The sequence below is a fragment of the Notechis scutatus genome, chromosome 2 (assembly GCF_049901735.1).
Source record: "Notechis scutatus isolate UNSWTSFEM ecotype Mainland chromosome 2, rNotScu1.2, whole genome shotgun sequence".
Lineage (NCBI taxonomy): Eukaryota > Metazoa > Chordata > Lepidosauria > Squamata > Elapidae > Notechis > Notechis scutatus.
The window spans coordinates 218,869,012-218,887,202 of NC_142010.1; the positions used below are offsets into that span (position 1 = coordinate 218,869,012).

At 35.5% G+C, this 18,191-nt stretch overlaps 1 protein-coding gene across 2 annotated transcripts in view; it reads right to left on the bottom strand.

Moving 5' to 3' along the window:
- Positions 1 to 568: 568 nt before the first annotated feature.
- Positions 569 to 18,191, bottom strand: part of CAMK4 (calcium/calmodulin dependent protein kinase IV) — a 79,723-nt gene continuing 62,100 nt past the window's right edge. For both annotated transcript variants that reach the window (XM_026673143.2, XM_026673140.2), the window contains 4 exons: positions 14,858 to 14,933; positions 11,878 to 12,004; positions 10,819 to 10,971; positions 569 to 6,417 (listed from right to left, as the gene is read on the bottom strand). In XM_026673143.2, the coding sequence (XP_026528928.1) occupies positions 6,223 to 6,417; positions 10,819 to 10,971; positions 11,878 to 12,004; positions 14,858 to 14,933 (551 nt within the window). In that variant the 3' untranslated portion in view covers positions 569 to 6,222. The remainder of the gene's footprint in view (positions 6,418 to 10,818; positions 10,972 to 11,877; positions 12,005 to 14,857; positions 14,934 to 18,191) is intronic.

An 18,191-nucleotide genomic window follows, 5' to 3' on the forward strand; every position in this document is an offset into this window, starting at 1 on the left:
TGAATGTGTTGCAGTGAGTATCAAGTGGCCAAATTAGGAATATTGGACCACCTCTTCCTAATTTGGCCACTTGTAACTCACTGCAACACATTCAAACATTGTAAATAATGATTGGAAAAACTTTAAGACCATATATAGAACTTTCTGCTCAAGAGGTTGTTGGTCTCAATAGAATTAAAGAAGGTGTATTGTTTAGATACGAGGTTACCAAATGAAATCTTGACCGTATCTCTATGATCTACAAGGAGCTAGAGAATTTGGGGCATATTTAGCAAATTTAGGCAGAAAGTGTCTAAAGCCAGAAATACACAGTGATAATTTTGACAGTTACCCTCTGCCATGTATTGTAACTATAGATGAATTAACAGACCAATTGGGAAATGCTAGATATCTCTCAAAATTTGACCTGATGAAGGGTTATTGACAGATTCCATTAGGAAAGAAATCGATAAAAATGGTACTTGCTATCCCTCAAGGTCTTTATCAAGTCATACATGCCTTTAGGATTGCATGGAGTACCCACAACCCTCCAAAAGCTAATGAACAAAATACTTACAGGACGAGGTAGTTAGTGTGGAATGTATTTAATGAGATAAGTCATATCAAGCAAAATCTGGGAGAAACTGTTTTAAAAAGCCATAACTTGCTTAAAGAACGTGTGGCTATAAATATCAATTCGGGTTTACATAGGTTAGTATTTAGACACAGTAGGAAATGAGAAAATAAAATATGTAAAAATTAGCAACCTTAGAGAAAAAGATTGACCCCAAACAAAAAAGGAAGTCAAGTCATTTTTAAGTTTAATAGGCTATAATTCCCCATTTCAACAACTGGGCTCAAGCTTTTATAGACCTTATATGGAAGACAAAACCTAATGCCTTGGACTCTTAAATGTGAACAAGATTTTAAGAATTTGAAAATGCCTTATGCAGCAAGCCTGCTCTACGCAGAATCAACTTTGATAGACCCTTTAGAGTGTTCATTGATGCAAATAGAATAAGACTAGGAGTAGCCCTAGTATAGAACGGAAAATCACCTTGAATGGAGATCACCTTGTCATAGACTTGGCTGAGAAACTGGCACCAAAACAGCAAACATAACACCATCGAAAAAAAGGCCTTGGCACTATGGTGGCTCTAGGAGGAGCTTAAAGTCTTTCTATGGGAATGAAATTTTCAAATCATCACTGACCAGCATAAACCTTAAAAGTTTACCATTTAGTCTCAAGGTGGAAAAAGCAACCTCCAAGCAGACTATATATCATGCTATGGAATGAAGCTTCTTGTCAAACAGCTAACAAAGATAACAGGCGCAATAGGTAAAGAGACCCTCAATTAAAGGGAAAAGGAATGTGGCAGGAAAAAATTGAAAGCTGCTGACCTGAGTTTTCCTTTTTTATGGATTGTGCCCTTGGGACTTTGAGGGAGTAAGGACCAACTCCTGTATTGCACGGAGAAAAAAGAGGAACACTGAAGGCACAGGGTGTGGCTGTCAGTGGAAGAGAGAAAGGCAAGAGTGTTAGAGAGTTAAAGCAGCCAGCTGTGTGTTGAAATGGTGAAACTAAAACAATTGGAGCAACCAAAGAGACTCAATATCTTCTACAGTTGAGAAAGGAGTAGCTTATAGCCTTTCAAAGATGCAGACCAGCTGTAGCCAGCCAGCAACAAGTAATTGTTTTCTGCATCTTATAAACAGAGCCAAAGAAGCAATTCAATAAAACAGAACAATTACAAAACTACTTCAAATTTTAGTGGCACCTACCAAGGTGTAGGGGCTGCGGTTGAAGGATAATACAGGGCTAAGTGTAAAGGACACAAAGCCCTAAGTAAGAGGAGCAGAATCCTAGTTATGAAATGTGTGGGTTAAATAAAAAACTGTGGGGCAATAATATTTTATTGTTGGAAAAAGTGGACAGTTAACCTAAGGAAAAGGGAAAATTTGTTAGTTTATTAAATATTGTTCCTTTTCACTTAGAGCTACATCATTATCACTTATACATATGTTATTAGGCATAAAAGTAGATTAGTTGTATATATTAGGTTTATTACATTATAAATGTATATATTTAAAAATAAACCATTTAATGAAAGTGAAGCATTCAAACTTTTGATCTGTGGTTTGTACCATAACTTAATTGGAACTGTGTCACAAGTAGATATGCCCACAAGATAACACTCAGAAACCACCTGAGCAGCCAGAATGTAAAAATGCAACAAACAAACAAACAAACAAATACTTAACTCATGTAGAAGAGAACCCGAGGAGCAATGGGCAGAAATAAGAGATAGTAAGAAATCCAAAGCAGGAAAAGCAAAACCAGCATTTCAAAGAAGAAAAGATTCAACTACTTGTAGAACAAGCAATTGATAATTTAAAAGAAAGATAGGGAATTAAGATCTTGGTCAGCAAGAAAGATATATAATAATTAAATGTGGGACAAGGCTATGGATTAGAGACTTATATACCTGATCAACTAAAGAATAAAGCTGTACAGGAAGACAGAAATGCCAAATTACTAAGGCAGATTTGTGGAAAGGCAAAGGGACAGGGGAACAAATAGTTAATATAAAATAGATAATGAAGAGCAAAAAATTGAAGAAATTTATCCTTTCTTCATTGAGTATAGGAAAGTCTTTCACTATGTAAATCATATAGAATGTACTGTAGAAGGTTTTAAGGCTAATGGTGTGCCAGAATATCTGACTGTTTTTCTAAGAAACTGTAAGTATGATCAAGAAGCTTTAAATTTGATGAAACAGAGTGATTTGGAATAGGAAAATGAACAACAAAAGGATATATATTCTCTCTTGAATTTAATTTATACCACCAATGTGTTTTAAGAATGGCAAATTCTAGGATTTTAAGATTGAAATTGGCACAAATACTAATGCTTTGAGAAATTCTTATGACACCATTTTATCAATCAAAGATAAAGAATTATAATTATTGTGCATATTAAAATGAAAATTAAAAATCAACATGAATATTAAATATTAAGACTACCAAAATAATATCTACTTGCATGACAGTGAAGAAGTGAAGGCTTGATGGTTTTGTTTTCTTGAAGTAAATATTACTCTAGATCAGTATTTCTTAAAGGGTGATCCTAGGACCCCTAGGCATACCTCAAGACCCTCTCAGGTCTGCAAAATATTTATCAGGCTATGTTGAAAAATAATCCAATATTTAAATCATCCCATCAAACAATCTTGAGAAGTGGTTGCGATAACAAATGTTCAATTTTAATTTTTAATATCCTAAATAATGATAAACATAACTCATATAAACAAAAACTCTTTTGGGTCCTCCATAATTTTTTAAAAGTAGGAAAGGGTACTTTGAGGGGAAAAACAGTTTAAGAAACACTGCTCTAGATAAAAATGGACAATGTGCTAGAAAAGTAAAAAGGAGGATTATTCCTAGTAAGAAATGAAACTTCTTTCTTAGTTATAGGAAGAAATGAACAATTAAACAGAATAGTTTAAATACTGGTCTTTTGAAAGGCATTATATAACACTGAATATTGAGAAAAATTGAAGTACAGTCCTTCGAGTTTAAAATTTTGGGAATGTTACTAAAACATTGACCATTCCTGTTACAAATGAAGGCTGATCTTTCCCTTAAGACAATCGACTGCAAAGAAAAAAATTAACATATTGTATTCTGAGCATGTGATACAAGAGGGAAAAGGGTTAGAAAAAACATGGTACTTGATCACATGAAGAAAATAAAGTTGATTAGATGGGCTCAAGGAGACTGCTGACTTTTTACTAAAAAGTGAACTGGAGTTGGACTTGTCTCAAGAGCACCTAACTTAGATTCCTTGGTACTAAAATGCTGGTACTAAAAGGCATTTTATAGACAATTTTAAATGAAATGTAATTTAGTGACCATAATTGCGACTGGCAACTCAGTAATTAAGCAAAGGAGATGCTAAAGTAAACTGAGTTTATCAAATTACTTCAGCTTTCCTTTGCTTTACAGATCTGCTAATATCGTAAATGTAAGAACTGGTCATAAAATTACTTTTTCATCACTGTTGTCCTTGAGAATTGCTAAATGAAGTCTACTTGTATGTTTCATAAAATACTAATTTTATAGAAGAATCTCAGTGGAAAATGTGCAGCATAATCTTATAATAACAAATAAATTACCACTTATACCCTGTGTTTCCACAATTGCTAGGACTAAAACACACAGATACATTCATATAGCAAAATCAATGAAAGCAAATTCATGAAAATAATAACCTTATATTCATGCTATCTAAACCATCAATGCAAGTCATGATGAAAACTACAAAAGTAATTAATTGATTCATTCCAATGGGCCATGCATTTAACTACACCTAGAAGCTATGATCTGATGGTTTGAATATCTACACAGATTTCCACAGGCTTAGGGAATTTGTATATCAGATTCAGCATGTGAAAAGGGGATTATTTTGAGTTCAGAGAATGCAGTTCACCAAAAGTGTGTGTGTGTGTATGCGCACACTTTCTTCACATATATGAAGTTCTTTAGATATTGCTGGAGGTTTATTATAGTTGTTATTAATTTACTGTCTAAATCATTTACTCCAGGCAAGATATGTAGTTGTCAATGCAGATATTAAGCCACCTTTTTCAACTCATAAGAATAAGATCTTGCAATGATTCCTTGTGGTTGCGCCAATTATTCCTTCTGTGAAACAATTATTTCTCAAGTCTTATTCATGCATTCAGAATAACATTGTATATTTTAGAAAAGCATATATAATATTTACTGCAGAAACAAACATACGCTATTTTGTACTAGACCATGATTCTATCATACTTAGCTTCACACAAATAATGTTCATTTACCCTTCATTTTAATATAATAAAAAGTTAAAATAATGCATTCCCTTTGCTTCGGAACATGCTCTTGGTTTACTAATAATTGCAGTTCCACTGATGGATAATGCTGCTGAAAGCATAATTAAGAAAAGAAAAAAAATATTGAACATATATTATTGTGTGTGTAATAAAAAGCAAATAAGACTTTAATTATACACTTAATTAGTTTCTGGGAGATTGAAATTCTAAAACTATACCAATTATCACAGAATATATACTATTAACTCTTTCGGACTTATTTCTGAGTAGAAATATATAGAACTGGGCTGTTAGGATAACTGTCATCTCTTTCTTTGTAATTTTTTTGTATTAAGGAATTCAGATGTTTGAATTACAAAGAAAAGTTTGTTGTCAAAAAGCCATTCTACTGATAGTTCAACTCACATAAGCTATATTTGGTAAAGATTGTATACTGACAAGGCACCCCATTCACACATCCTCTGACTGCAGAAAGTCCCCACATTACCTACCGTGTAAGTATTTCTACAGTATGTTGTGTATTCTCTTTCTGGATACCATATATCCTTCTTGCAGTATAATTCTAAAATTTCAGATAAATATTCCCAATTTTCTATAAACAAGAGCACAATTTCATAATGATGGCTGATCCTAAGTTTTCTGCAGCATCTTTTATTTACCCTCTTGGGTTGAGTGCAACTCTTACAGGAATTTGGTTCTGCCAAGGGAATATTTAATTCTGAAATGCCAAATGGCAGCTATAAATTAAGACTATATAGAAATGGTTATCAACAGAGGTAAGGCATTCTAAACATCAGCATCAAGATCTTTTAGTCATTCCAATCACTTGTCTATTTTTCAAAAGAACAAACAATGTTTTTGCATATAAATCTCTAAGTTTTCCATTATAAATAATTTTTAAGATATCATTAATAAATAAAACACTTTCATAGGCTTTTAAAAAAACACTTGGTGGATCCTTGTGCCTACTGGATAATTACAAATTTGAAAGGAAGCATATTGGAAAAATGTCATGATTGCTACAGAATGCCTTTCTTGTGTAAGCAATAACCATCCTGTATTTTATATATTATCTTATAAACATTCTACATTACTTATTTGTGTTGCTCATAAGATTTGTGCATACTTCCTATTCTCCAATTCACCTGTTGGCATTATTGTAAACATCACTTTATCCACGGCATGCCAATAAAAGACTTTACTGTTTTTCAGAAGCAATCACATGCATTAAAGTTCAGGCAGGTCACCAGCTACAGTTGGACTTTACACCTGAAAGCAAAGTCATCCATAATTCATTCTTGTTGAATGGTAATTTGGCTGGTGCATGAAATGGGAGGTCTTTGCTTAGAAGAAGACATTGCAAGGTTTACGGCTCTCCTCCTTCAGATCCTTGTTGCTGAATGCCCCTTTCCTGAATTATGTGGCATATTGATGTCTCTTTTTCTTCTGTACCATCTTCTGAGCTTGCAAGCTGGTTTTCGCTGAGCTTATTGCTGTCATGGCTGCTATGGCAGCTTGCACTTCCAAGATGAGTTGATGCAACAACAGCTTTCACAGCAGCCTGATTTTTTTTTAAGATGAAAGATAAATCATATGTATGGTATAGTTTGGTTGCGCTGAATGCAAAGTAGTTCATTCACTTATATATATAAAAAATTATGATATAGCCATAATGAAGCTAAGTCATAGATTTTCTAATACAGTATGTATTATGTGATAAAGTCTCCATCCTTGTATGTCCTCCTCTTATAGCAAGAGCATTTAGATTTACATTCCACACCCCAGCACTTTGCAGCATTCTCTGGGTGGTTTACAATATAAGCATATTCTAAAGCATATTTGTACATTGTCCCAACAATTTTTTTTGTTTTTGACGGGGGGGGGGAGGCGTGGGGGGGCCTGGGGAATCTCTGGGCGGGGGGGGGGGGGGTGTTGTTGTTGTAACAACCACCCCCCCCCCAGGGGGGCTTTTTATTTTATTTTTGGGGTTTTTTTTTTCCAAATCCCAAAAGAATTATCTGGGTTCTCATTTAATGCCGGTCTTTTTGAGCCCTGAAAAGTTGGGGTGACTTATTCTCCCCGATCTTGGAGCTGAGTCAACCTTGAGCCCCATCAGGATCAATCTCCAGACCGTGAACAGAGTTTGCCAATACTGCACATAACCACTGCACCACCAGGGCTCCTTATAATAATATGTTAGGACTTTTATCTCCCAAAATCCCAAAAGAATTATACTACTATTTAGGGAATGAGTCTCAACATATCTACAGGGCATAAGGATCGAGAAATAAATGACAATTAGCTCATAACTCAACATTTTTATAGCTTACTGTAATCAGAACAGTTGATTGCAGGACAATTCTTACTGTCTCTCCACTTTAAATTAAATTGTGCAGAACGTGTGTAATTTAGGGCATTTGGGGCAGCTTGCAAAGTAATATGGCTTCCTTTGACATCTCTAATATGACCCAGTGCATTATACTTTCAAGCCTATCCTTACTGAGGTACCATTGAAAAAAACCTCCCCTCCACCTTAATTTTATTTTCCATTGTGCATTTACTGAGATCATAAAAAGGGTTTGCCCCAATCTGTAATTCTGCCTGAGCAGAAACTTTCTACATTCCACTGTATATTACAATGAAATGATTTCATAGACCTACAGAATGGAAAGATTGGATGGAATTAATTGAGTGTATTAATTGAGTGTAGGCTGAGTCAGGAATCCATTAATACAGCATTCCTGATAGAAAGCATTTAGTCTCTGTTTAAACACCTTCAATGAAGACAAATTCACGTTCTCCCAAGAAAGTCTGTTACCGTTTTTTCTAATGTCTAATTGAAATAGGGATCCTTGTAATTTAGGATAATTAATCCTTGAGCTGTGTTCTGGAACAATTTTGAACAAACCAGTATCATTTTTAATATGAGTGCTATTCAAGTATTTGAAGAAAGTTATTATGTTTCTCTGCTGTCTCCTCCAGACTAAATATTTTATATATATCCAGCACCTTTAATCATTCCTTGTAAATGTTTTCTTCCAAGTCCCTTAACTGTTTTCCTTAGGACATACTCCTGTTTATCAAATTCCTAAAATATGACACTTAGAATTGGACCTAATATTTCAGGTATAGTCTAACCAGTGCAGAATAGAAAGGAACAATGCTTTCTGACACTATACTTTTAACACTATACTTCTATTAATGCTGCACCACACTGCTAACTGTGCAGATCATGATCCAACACATCTGCCAGATCTTTTGCACGTGTCTCTGTCAGGTATGGGCCTCTCCCATCTTATACTCATGCCTTTGATTCTGCCTACCCAAAGGGAGGACTTTGCATTTGTAGACGTTCATGTTGCTGGTTTCTGCCCATTATTCCAACTTGTCAAGAGTTTCCCAAATAGCAATGGTTTGTTAATCCTCCTAACTTTTTGTTATCTACAAATGTGTCAATCATATTTTCTAACTATTCATCCAAGTCATTTACAAAAGTATTAAATAGTACAAAGTTGTGGTGCAATATTTAACAGAGCATGGGATGAAGGACGAAGCAAAGCTCTTACAGGAGGGAGCTGGATTGTTACCAAAAAACAATCTCAAAAATTTGAGAAAGTCAAAAGTAATAATGCCTTAATGATGCTATGTGTAATAAAATCTGGACAACTGCTTTGACTGGCTTTCATGATTATGTTCATTACCCTACTTAGTAACAAAGATCTTTCCAGAAATACATCTTCCTCCAGACTAATATGGAGTCACTAAAGTATGCATACTGGGTACAATTCTGCAACTAGCTCTTTATTCATCAAACAGTATATAGTCCAATATATATTTTGCCATCTTTTCTACCGGGTCCTCAAGGGACCTTTTGTCAAATGTCTTGCTAAAGTTGAGGTACTTTATGTCCACCTGAACAATTAAACTGCTCAGTCTCTCAAAAAAGTGAAATCAGGATAGTTACTACGGCTCATTCTATTGTGGGCTCCTGCTAAGCAATGCATTTTTCTCTCTAAAGTTTCACACACTGATTGCTTAACAATTTGTTCTAGATTTTGCCTAGTATCAGCAGTAAGCCGAGTGACCTGCTTTTACATGAGTCATCTTTTCAAACAATATGGACAGCATTTGGCTTTCTTTAATCCTCGGGCACCTTGCCCATCTTCTATAACTTCTCAGAAATCACAGACAGTTATCCCAAGATTTGTAAGCTTCCTCGAGATCTCAGAAGTAACTGATCTCGCCCTATGGACTGACATACATACATTCATGGTAGCTATCCTGCCTTGGATTGTCAATGCCTTTCCCCCCAGTTTTTAATCTACTGGAATCATAGTTAGAAAATTCCCTGATCCAAATCCCAGGCCCCCAAAATTCACTGCTATTTGATCTTGCTTGGGTTGAGCCAAAGCCTATTTCTCATCCAGCTGCCTGTATTGGGGAAGCATTGAGGCGGAATTATTTTATGAGCTGGACTGGAGATGTACAACTAAATATTAACAGCAGTTTGATGAGACTTGGCCCCATGCCAGTTGGTGACTTACCCATGGACTTCATATAGAGGTCAAGTTGGGAGAAGATGGAGCCATAAGCAACCCACACAAAGCAGAGGCTGTGGGGTTAAACCTCTTTCTCCCGACCAGTACCTTTCTTCCGACCAGTACTATTGGAACTGACACAGGACAAAGGAGAGCTACCGTAATACTATCCTACCACCAGTTCAGAGCTGGTTCTGAAAATACTGTGGTTGTAACAAAAAAAATTATTGTCAAAATAAAAAGTTAAACTAATACAGACTAGCACTGCCCCTCCTTTCTATCTTGACATTAAGAAATTAATGCACATATTTCTTAAAATATAACCCACTGTTATTATTGTTTTAAACTAATTAAGATGAGCTCTTGGACTCCCAAAATATGTATCCCAAAGTACTTACTACACGGTAATTTTCTAGAAGATAGCCAAGATGACAGAAACATGCTAAAAATGTTTCTAGAAAAAAATACTGCTTTTTAAAAAAGATCTATTGTCAAACATTGAACTCATTTGCATTCACATTTAACTATAACATATTTGGCAAACTAGCACATGCATTAATGCAAATGCTCTGTGCATCCCCACAGACTCTACTGCAAATGCCCAGAGCAATTTTCAAACTAGCCATCTGTGGCTGGTTTACACTTACACTTGTAAAACTATTATCCAAACACTAGATTATATTTCTGGCCATTAAAAAAAATCAATATAAGGTATCACAAAGCATGAATATATTTTCTGGTTTATGATAATAGTTACAAGCTATGAACTGTGGTCACGCAGTGGTTAGAATGCAGTATTGCAGCCTAATTTTGCCAACTGCCATCAGTTCAATTCTAACTGGCTCAAAGTTGACTCAGCCTTGCATCCTTTCGAGGTCGATAAAAACAAGGACCCAGATTGTTGGAGGCAATATGCTGACTCTATAAAACACTTAGAGAGGGCTATAAAGCACTATGAAGCAGTATATACATAAATCTAAGTGCTATTGCTATTGCTTTATGGCATGAATTTAAACACTGAACTTATTATAAGTCAGGATTGTAAACACATTTCACTCAATGACACAAAGTCAGTGAATATATGCAAGCTATTAGCTATGGCACATTTGACATTAAACATGAATAAGTATCATGTGAACATGCTGGCAGCAGCTATACTGATATTCCCTATACAGGATTCAACATCCATTACAATAGCAGAAATATCCTAATCATTTAGAAGCCTTCCGCAGCCAGAACCTTTTATCCAAGTATGGTTAATGTTGGATTCATTTCAATGTAATTGGGGAGTTTCCGTTTCTGGAATATGCATATGTTGCTGTCAATATTATAACATGTTTACAAAAATAAAAACTTTCAGTGCATGTCATTGAAAAAAAAACTATTTAAAATCTCTCCCCCACACACACACTTTAGATATATACCTTCAGTTTACGTCGAGCATTGAATTCTTGGAGTTTCTTTTGAGCTGTATCCATATGAATAAAATTGGCTGCCTTTCCTGTGACCCAAGGATGCTGTAAAGCTTGGAAAGTGGTAAGGCGTTTTTTAGGGTCAAGTACAATTAGCTTCCTAACCTGCATAACATGGAAAATATAAGGTTAACAAAAAACATTCAGTTCCTTGAGTATTTATTGTTTCCATAGGTTCTAATCTAAGGACTGATGTATCCAGCAGATCTCATGCTTCAGTATCTTTCTGACAAATGACCGAGCTGTTAGTTCTAGCTGCAATAAACTGGGAAAGCTGAAGCAGAATTTAAACTTTCAACTTCCTTCCCCATCAGAGGTAATTGGGATGGAGTGGCAAATCAAAATATTATGATGTTATTTTAAAAACCTCAAAGTTGTCAGTGCTGAAAAAAATGAAACCATATATGAGATCCCTTTTTTCCACTGCAGATATTATGTTTCTATATGCATTATGGCTACTAATTTATAATCATAATAATGGATGGCATTTTGCAATACAGATATTCAAAATACCAAAGCTATCAGTGCATACTCTGAAATTCAAGCATGATGAAGAAATCAGGACAGAGATGCTTGTTCCTTTGCCCTCTTTCAAGACTTCTTTTAAAATCCTACCCAAGGCAAGCAATAGAAGGGAAATTATGTAGACTAGACAGCTGTTTGGCCATTTGTCCATCTTTCCCTCATTAATCAATGGCAGAAAAAGTAGTGGGCAAATATAGGAGTGCTTTAACTGAAAGTAAAAATCACGCAGCCTTTTCCCTGTAATATTCTGTAAATTCTCTGCATGAATAAAAGTCTTATTGAAAAGCCAAGAGGCAGAGAAGAATTTTTTTACTCTTAGTTATTTACTAGAATGGTTACAAACTTTGCTTAGCTGTGAAGTGGTTTGTGCCTCCTTCCCTTACCAAGTAGAGACTATAAAGTAAATGCTATATGTTCAATTACACCACTATTAAAAGGAATTGAAAGGCACACCACTCAAATGTTATAAAAATTTACTGAACTTACCAAATCCTTGGCATTCAGAGATACATCATCCCACCAAGGAGAAACAAAATCATATTCACAGTTGAGAATCCTCTTGAACATATACTGATCCCCTCTTTCATCATAGAATGGTTCAAAGCCACAAAGTCTACATGCAAATGAGAGAGAAATTTGATGAGATAGAATGATAGAGCTTAGCTTCCTTATTAAAAACTGCATTTTTGCCCAGAAAATGAGTATGCAAATATTGAAGTATCTTGGAGATTAAAAATAATACATTGTGATACAGATATGTTAATAGATTTCTTCAATATGAACAGTCAGCAATTGTAGAAGTCAATAGACTTCTATAATAGAGTACATATGTATTTTAAAAATCACATACTGGGCTTTAGATGGAATTAAAATATAAATATATTTTTTCTGAGTGATACTTTCAGAAATGTATGGTTGTAAAAGCATAAATTTTATATGAAAAAAATCAAATGCATTAACACTTTGTTCACAAACAGCCATTGAAGATCCTGATTTGCTCTATTTGCTACACAAGAGTAAAATTCATGATTTTAAGAAAAAATCAACTTCACTGTACATAGATTTCAAAAAAGTAGAAGTTATTAAAGTTAGCATAATAACACCAGAGCAGAAAAAAACTAATGGGAAAAGCAACTTAAGATGGGTAATTTCCTAAAAAAGAAGATACTAGCCGCATAATTACAACTATTTTTTTATTGAGAAAAAATATGGAGAGCAATAAAACAGCCATTGTTTTTAAATAAGACGAAAGTCTGAAAACAAAAAAGGGCGACATACAGTATAGAAGATAGGAACAAGGAAAGACAATTGAGCAGTAGTACACAGAGCAAGCTGTGGATGGTTTCAGGAAAATTGAACTGAGATCGGTGAAGATTTCTTAAAAAAAGAAAATGAGCTGCTGATTCAAATTAAATAATCATTTATCATATAAACATGATTAGGGAATATTTCTTTAATCTGACTAAATTTAAATTATCTGGGCTAAATAAGTTGCTCAAAGAAAACACTTGAAATGTTGATGACTGGAAGAGGAGGAAGGAAGGAAGGAAGGAAGGTTTAGAAAACCATAAACTAGCTAGTCTGATATTGTTACTTTTGAACGTTCTAGAGAAGATCGCAAATTAATTTGGAAAAAAACTTGAAAACAATGCAATATTAATTTGGAGTCAGATGGATTTTCCAAGAATAACACTTGCACTGGTTACTTTATTTCATTTTGATTGGGATATATTCTTAGCAGAATGTGGGAATGCAGACGTAATACATCTTGATTTCAGCAAAACGTTTGATAATTTTTCCATAGCATGTAGGTTGAATGGCATTATTATTAAATAAATAGCTAGTTTAAAAATTGAACTCAAAGAGGGCTCATCAATGATTCTTCAAGAAACTGGATAGAAGTATTGAGTAGGGTACATTCAGGGCTCTGTATCAATGTTTTTTATTAAATACACATGACACAAATTTGAGTGGGATAAGTAATGCCTTAAAAGGCAGAAGCAAGCTTCAAAATTATGTTGATGGGTATGAAAAATGATCTGAAAATAAAAATTGCAATTTAATTTGGTCTTTGTCCACATTTATATAAAAACAATAATGCAAAGTCTTCATCTAGGAAAGCAATCACATGCACAGAGGTGGTGGACGCTTGATTTTGTATTAATATTTACAAAAAATATATTGGAATAGTAAATTATATTTTAAGGGAATTTAGATTAAAAAAAATCTATGTTTATATTGTCAGCTGAAAATCTGCAGGGCACCACCTATCATTTAATAAATAGGTAAAATACATTAATGGCTGTACACATATTTGCTAGCTGTACACATATTGGTTGGTTTCCTGAATTTAGAGCTAAATTAATTTAAATTGCAATTTTTATTCTTGCAGTTTTCAGAATTTGACATTACTTCCTTTCTTTTCTTTGCCATATGCATATGTACATACATACATACATATGATAATAGAAAAAGCCGATATGTATATGTGTATGTAAAATAAAAATAAAGACAGAACACTGACAAAATATGAGGCCAGGGAAACCTTCCAGAAAAAAAGAAAAAATATTTCAGCTTAGAACTTTTCTTGCTTGGTGATCAGCTGCAAGTTGATGGTTGTAGGTCTTTAAGAAGAATTTGAAAAGACTTTTCTTCATGGAAAGGCTCATGAAAAAGGCCACAAGATGCTTATTTACTGTATAACACTCATCTACTTAGACTTATACCCACACCACTAGAGTTCTTATTCTACCTCTCCTGCTTAACTGAGCAATGTATCAGGGCCTTCTTCTCCTCAGTTCATTCTAAAAATGATTACCAATGGCCATTTTTAAAGGAAGAAGCAAGGTGTAGAAGAAGCAAGAAAGTTTTTAGAAAGCAAAACATTGGTATGTGTGTCCTTTATATTTTCAAAGCATGGTGATGGGATTTAAATTCAATTTCATATCAATATCATCTAATAATGGCTTTCCACTCAGCCCATATTCTCCATCTTGGGACTTTTTTTCATACTGTTACACACTGGGTAATCAAATTTGAATTTTCATGTCTCTTTCTTATATCCATTTTGGAGTGGTGATGCGGAGGGGAGGGGAAATATTTTGCTTTATGAAGAGTTCTTAAGAAGCAGAGGTGATGTGCCCTGGATTGCAACCTAGATTTAAATCCAAACTCATTCATGTATCTCAGTGTAGGGAGAATCATTGTCTCAAATGCAACTATAAGCTACCATAAAGATAAAGGAAAATAATGCCCCAAGATTCATAATTTAACAAATTGAAACTAATGCATAATTTAAAACCTGATTTTTTGCTTTTGAATAATTGTTGGACCTTCAAGCTTCAAATGATTAAAAACAGAGCAAGGCAAATTATTGATTTAGTTCCTGTTGACACAGTAAATAAATGCTGATTATAGAAAATAATGAAATAACCACCTGTTCCATATTTATGTCTTCTAAACTTACAGGATATAGGTGATTATTCCTATGGACCACATGTCCACTTCTGAGCCATAAGCACACCCTCGTAGAATTTCTGGTGCTGCAAATGATAAAAACCTTGTTAGTAAAACAAGATAACAACCATCAAATATATGGTCTAAACTCATGAAGAAAAAAAAGCATAATTCTACAAATTCAACATGACAAAAATTATAAGTGTATTTAAATAAAATAGAACTTAAGAAGGCAAAAGTAAAATATTTTTTATGAAATGCAAGTAATTTATTTATTTTATTTAATGAAATGCAAGTAAAATATTTTTTATGAAATGCTAGTTAAAAGCTTTCAAATGTGCTTAGCAACTAAGCTGCAAGAAAGAGATTTTGGAATGATACTTTTCCATAACAGTTTTAAAATTAAAACAATAAAAACTAATTATAAGTTACTACTCAAAATACTTTTGAGAATGTTGGCTAGTTTGATTCTGAATAATATGGGCATAATTTTTTATTTAACAACCTATTTCTGTGATCTTCACAGAAAACATGGGATTTCCTAAAATATTCAACATAGCTTAAGAGATTTTCTTTTTCAAGAAGTATGCTTAAACTTTTATCTGTATCTTTTTTGTGTTGTACTTTTAATGAATACTGCAATTATTTAAATATTATTGAGGGGCGGGGAATGAGCTTCAGTCAGAAGACATATTTTCTCCCTGAAATCAATTGATGGATGTTCTTTCTACATAGCTTCTCAAATTATTTAGACTTTTTTTGGATTCTTGAAGATTCCAGCTGTGTATCAGAGGTTGTTTGTGGACATGGCATACTCCATTTGTTTTCCAGCCTCCATACAGTAACTTCTAAGACATTTTTAAAGGAATTTTATCTCCCAGAGAAAGTGAGGTAGAGAAAAATCTATCTCAACATGATAAACAAGATCTGCCCCTGGAGAAGGTGATTCTAAACCTGCAAGTGTGCTTGAGAAGGTGTATGTCTTTTAGGAATGTCTGTGTTGTCAGATAGCCATTGTGGAAAGGCAGTCAAAGTCCTCCCACTATAGAGTCTTCCTGCTGAAATCAAAGATAAAAGGTTCAAAATCATAAATCAGAATAGGCTCTAGACAAAGATCAAAATGCAAAATAGAAAATGCCAATGTAATTGGGTGAACACTTTTTGTCTGAAACTATAATTGGGTGAACATTGTTCCCAGTCCGAAACTTAAATCTCTTTGATCAACTAAGAAAAAAGGTCCCTGCCCAAAAGAGATTACTATTTTTAATTGATAAATGCTAAATAAGCAGAACCCACAACTCAACAGGATGCCTGATTGCAAAAGGGCCTGTTCTGAGCTAGCTAAATACATTTTCTTAGAATTCCTACAGGGTGTACTTTTGCATGTTTTCAAAGAAAAAAGTTAAAATTTCCCTATATATGGGGCATTTGAGAAATATCTAACCATGGCTGCCTCCAACAGTTATTTTTGTGAATTACTGTAGGTCCTTTCAATAAACTTCACCTTTGATTCAAGCAACTGCTTGTTTTTCTTTATGCCTGGAAACAAACCTGGTAAGATTTCTTTTTAATACCAAGAAGTATATTCACCTCATTTGTTATTTTCATAAATGTGAATGTTGTGCATGTAGTAGAAATTTATGCAAAATACATAAAATGTGAGTTATACTGTGCAAATGGAATAAAGTACAACAATTATCCACACTATTGAAGTCTGATATAAAAATCTAAATGTTGCATCTGAAATCCACTAAACTGAAGTCTATGAAATAGAGATTTTATTATATTACAAACTGTTACATTTAACCAAAAACTTCATGCTTCCATCTGGATGGTATTCTCTCGAAGCAAAAATGCAGCTTTGGGATGAGCATACTTGTTATGAACTAACATAAACGTATTTTAATAAAGCTTGACAACCTTGATAGAAAAGCAGGCTCGTAATCCTGCACTTTTGATTGGTCCGTGGATAGCGAGCTGGGATTGGTCCTTACGGAGCAACCTGATTGGCTATTAGCGGAACATCTCTCATTGGATACAATTTAAACGTTTTAACGTAAGTCATTGGTTAATGGGACAGCAGCCAGCCCTATAAAAGAGCTGCTGCTGCCCAGGGTTTTTGCTCTGTTCCTGGTCGTTAATAAAGAGTTGAAGTTCACTGTTCACTGCCTCATCTCCGTTCCTTGCGCCCATGCCCAGAATATAACACTGGCGACGAGGATGGGATGCGGAGACATCAGAGCTGACTGAACACTTACAGAGCAACGAACAGAGCACGTGGCTGAAGGAGCACCTACAACGGCAAGATGTCCAGCGGTGCCATACCACCCGCTCCATTTGACCCGGCTAACGAAGACTGGGACTCATATATGGACAGGTTCCAGATGTTTCTGGAGACCAACAACTTAAAGGACGCTACGACCGGCAAAAAACGAGCAGTGTTCCTGACCCATTGCGGGCCTGCCATCTTTAAGATGGCGAAAGCACTCGCAAAACCGGCTGAGGTGAAAACGATGGATTGGGACACCCTCGCGCCCCTTCTATGGGCCCACTATGCACCCGCAGTGCCAACGCTTGTCCGGAGACACGAGTTTTACCAGAGGGACCAACGGAAAAGCGAAAGCCTTGCAGACTTCATCGCTGACCTCCGGAACTTGGGTGGCCTCTATGGGTTTTCAAACCTCGAGGAAGCCTTATGAGACCGCATAGTTCTGGGATTTGATGACCACACGACGCAGAGCAAGATCATGGCCAAAGGGGACATTGATCTTGCAGACGCCATCGCAGACGCTACTGCAGCAGAAGCAACCAGGAAGTCAGCCGCTCGAATGCACCGCACCAATGCACCGCTCCGTCAACTCGCAAATGATACTTCGCCTCGTCCAGAGAGGCACTCAACTAGACGGGAAGAAAGACACCAGACTATTACCATCGGTCACGCATCATCCCTAGATGCGAGAAAGATCCGAGTAAGGGTCGCCATTGAGAACCAACCTTGCATAATGGAAGTCGACTCAGGGTCGTCTCTCTCAATGGTATCCTGGAAGACCCTCCAACAACTAATTCCGGCCATCCTTCGTCAGGATCTCAGCCCCCAAAGAATCATACTCAAAGATTACCAGGGCAACAGAATCCCAGTCGTCGGCTCCAGCCAAGTCCAAGTCTCCTTCAAAAATTGTACTGCATCACTACCGCTGACCGTCGTCAATCGTGACCGGCTTAGTTTGTTAGGCCTACAATGGTTCGCCCCGCTCGGGATCGAGGTAGCCGGCGTTCACCGAGACGAGAGCGACAACTGGGAGGAGTCTCTCGTCCAAGAATTCCAGGACGTTTTTTCAGAAAAG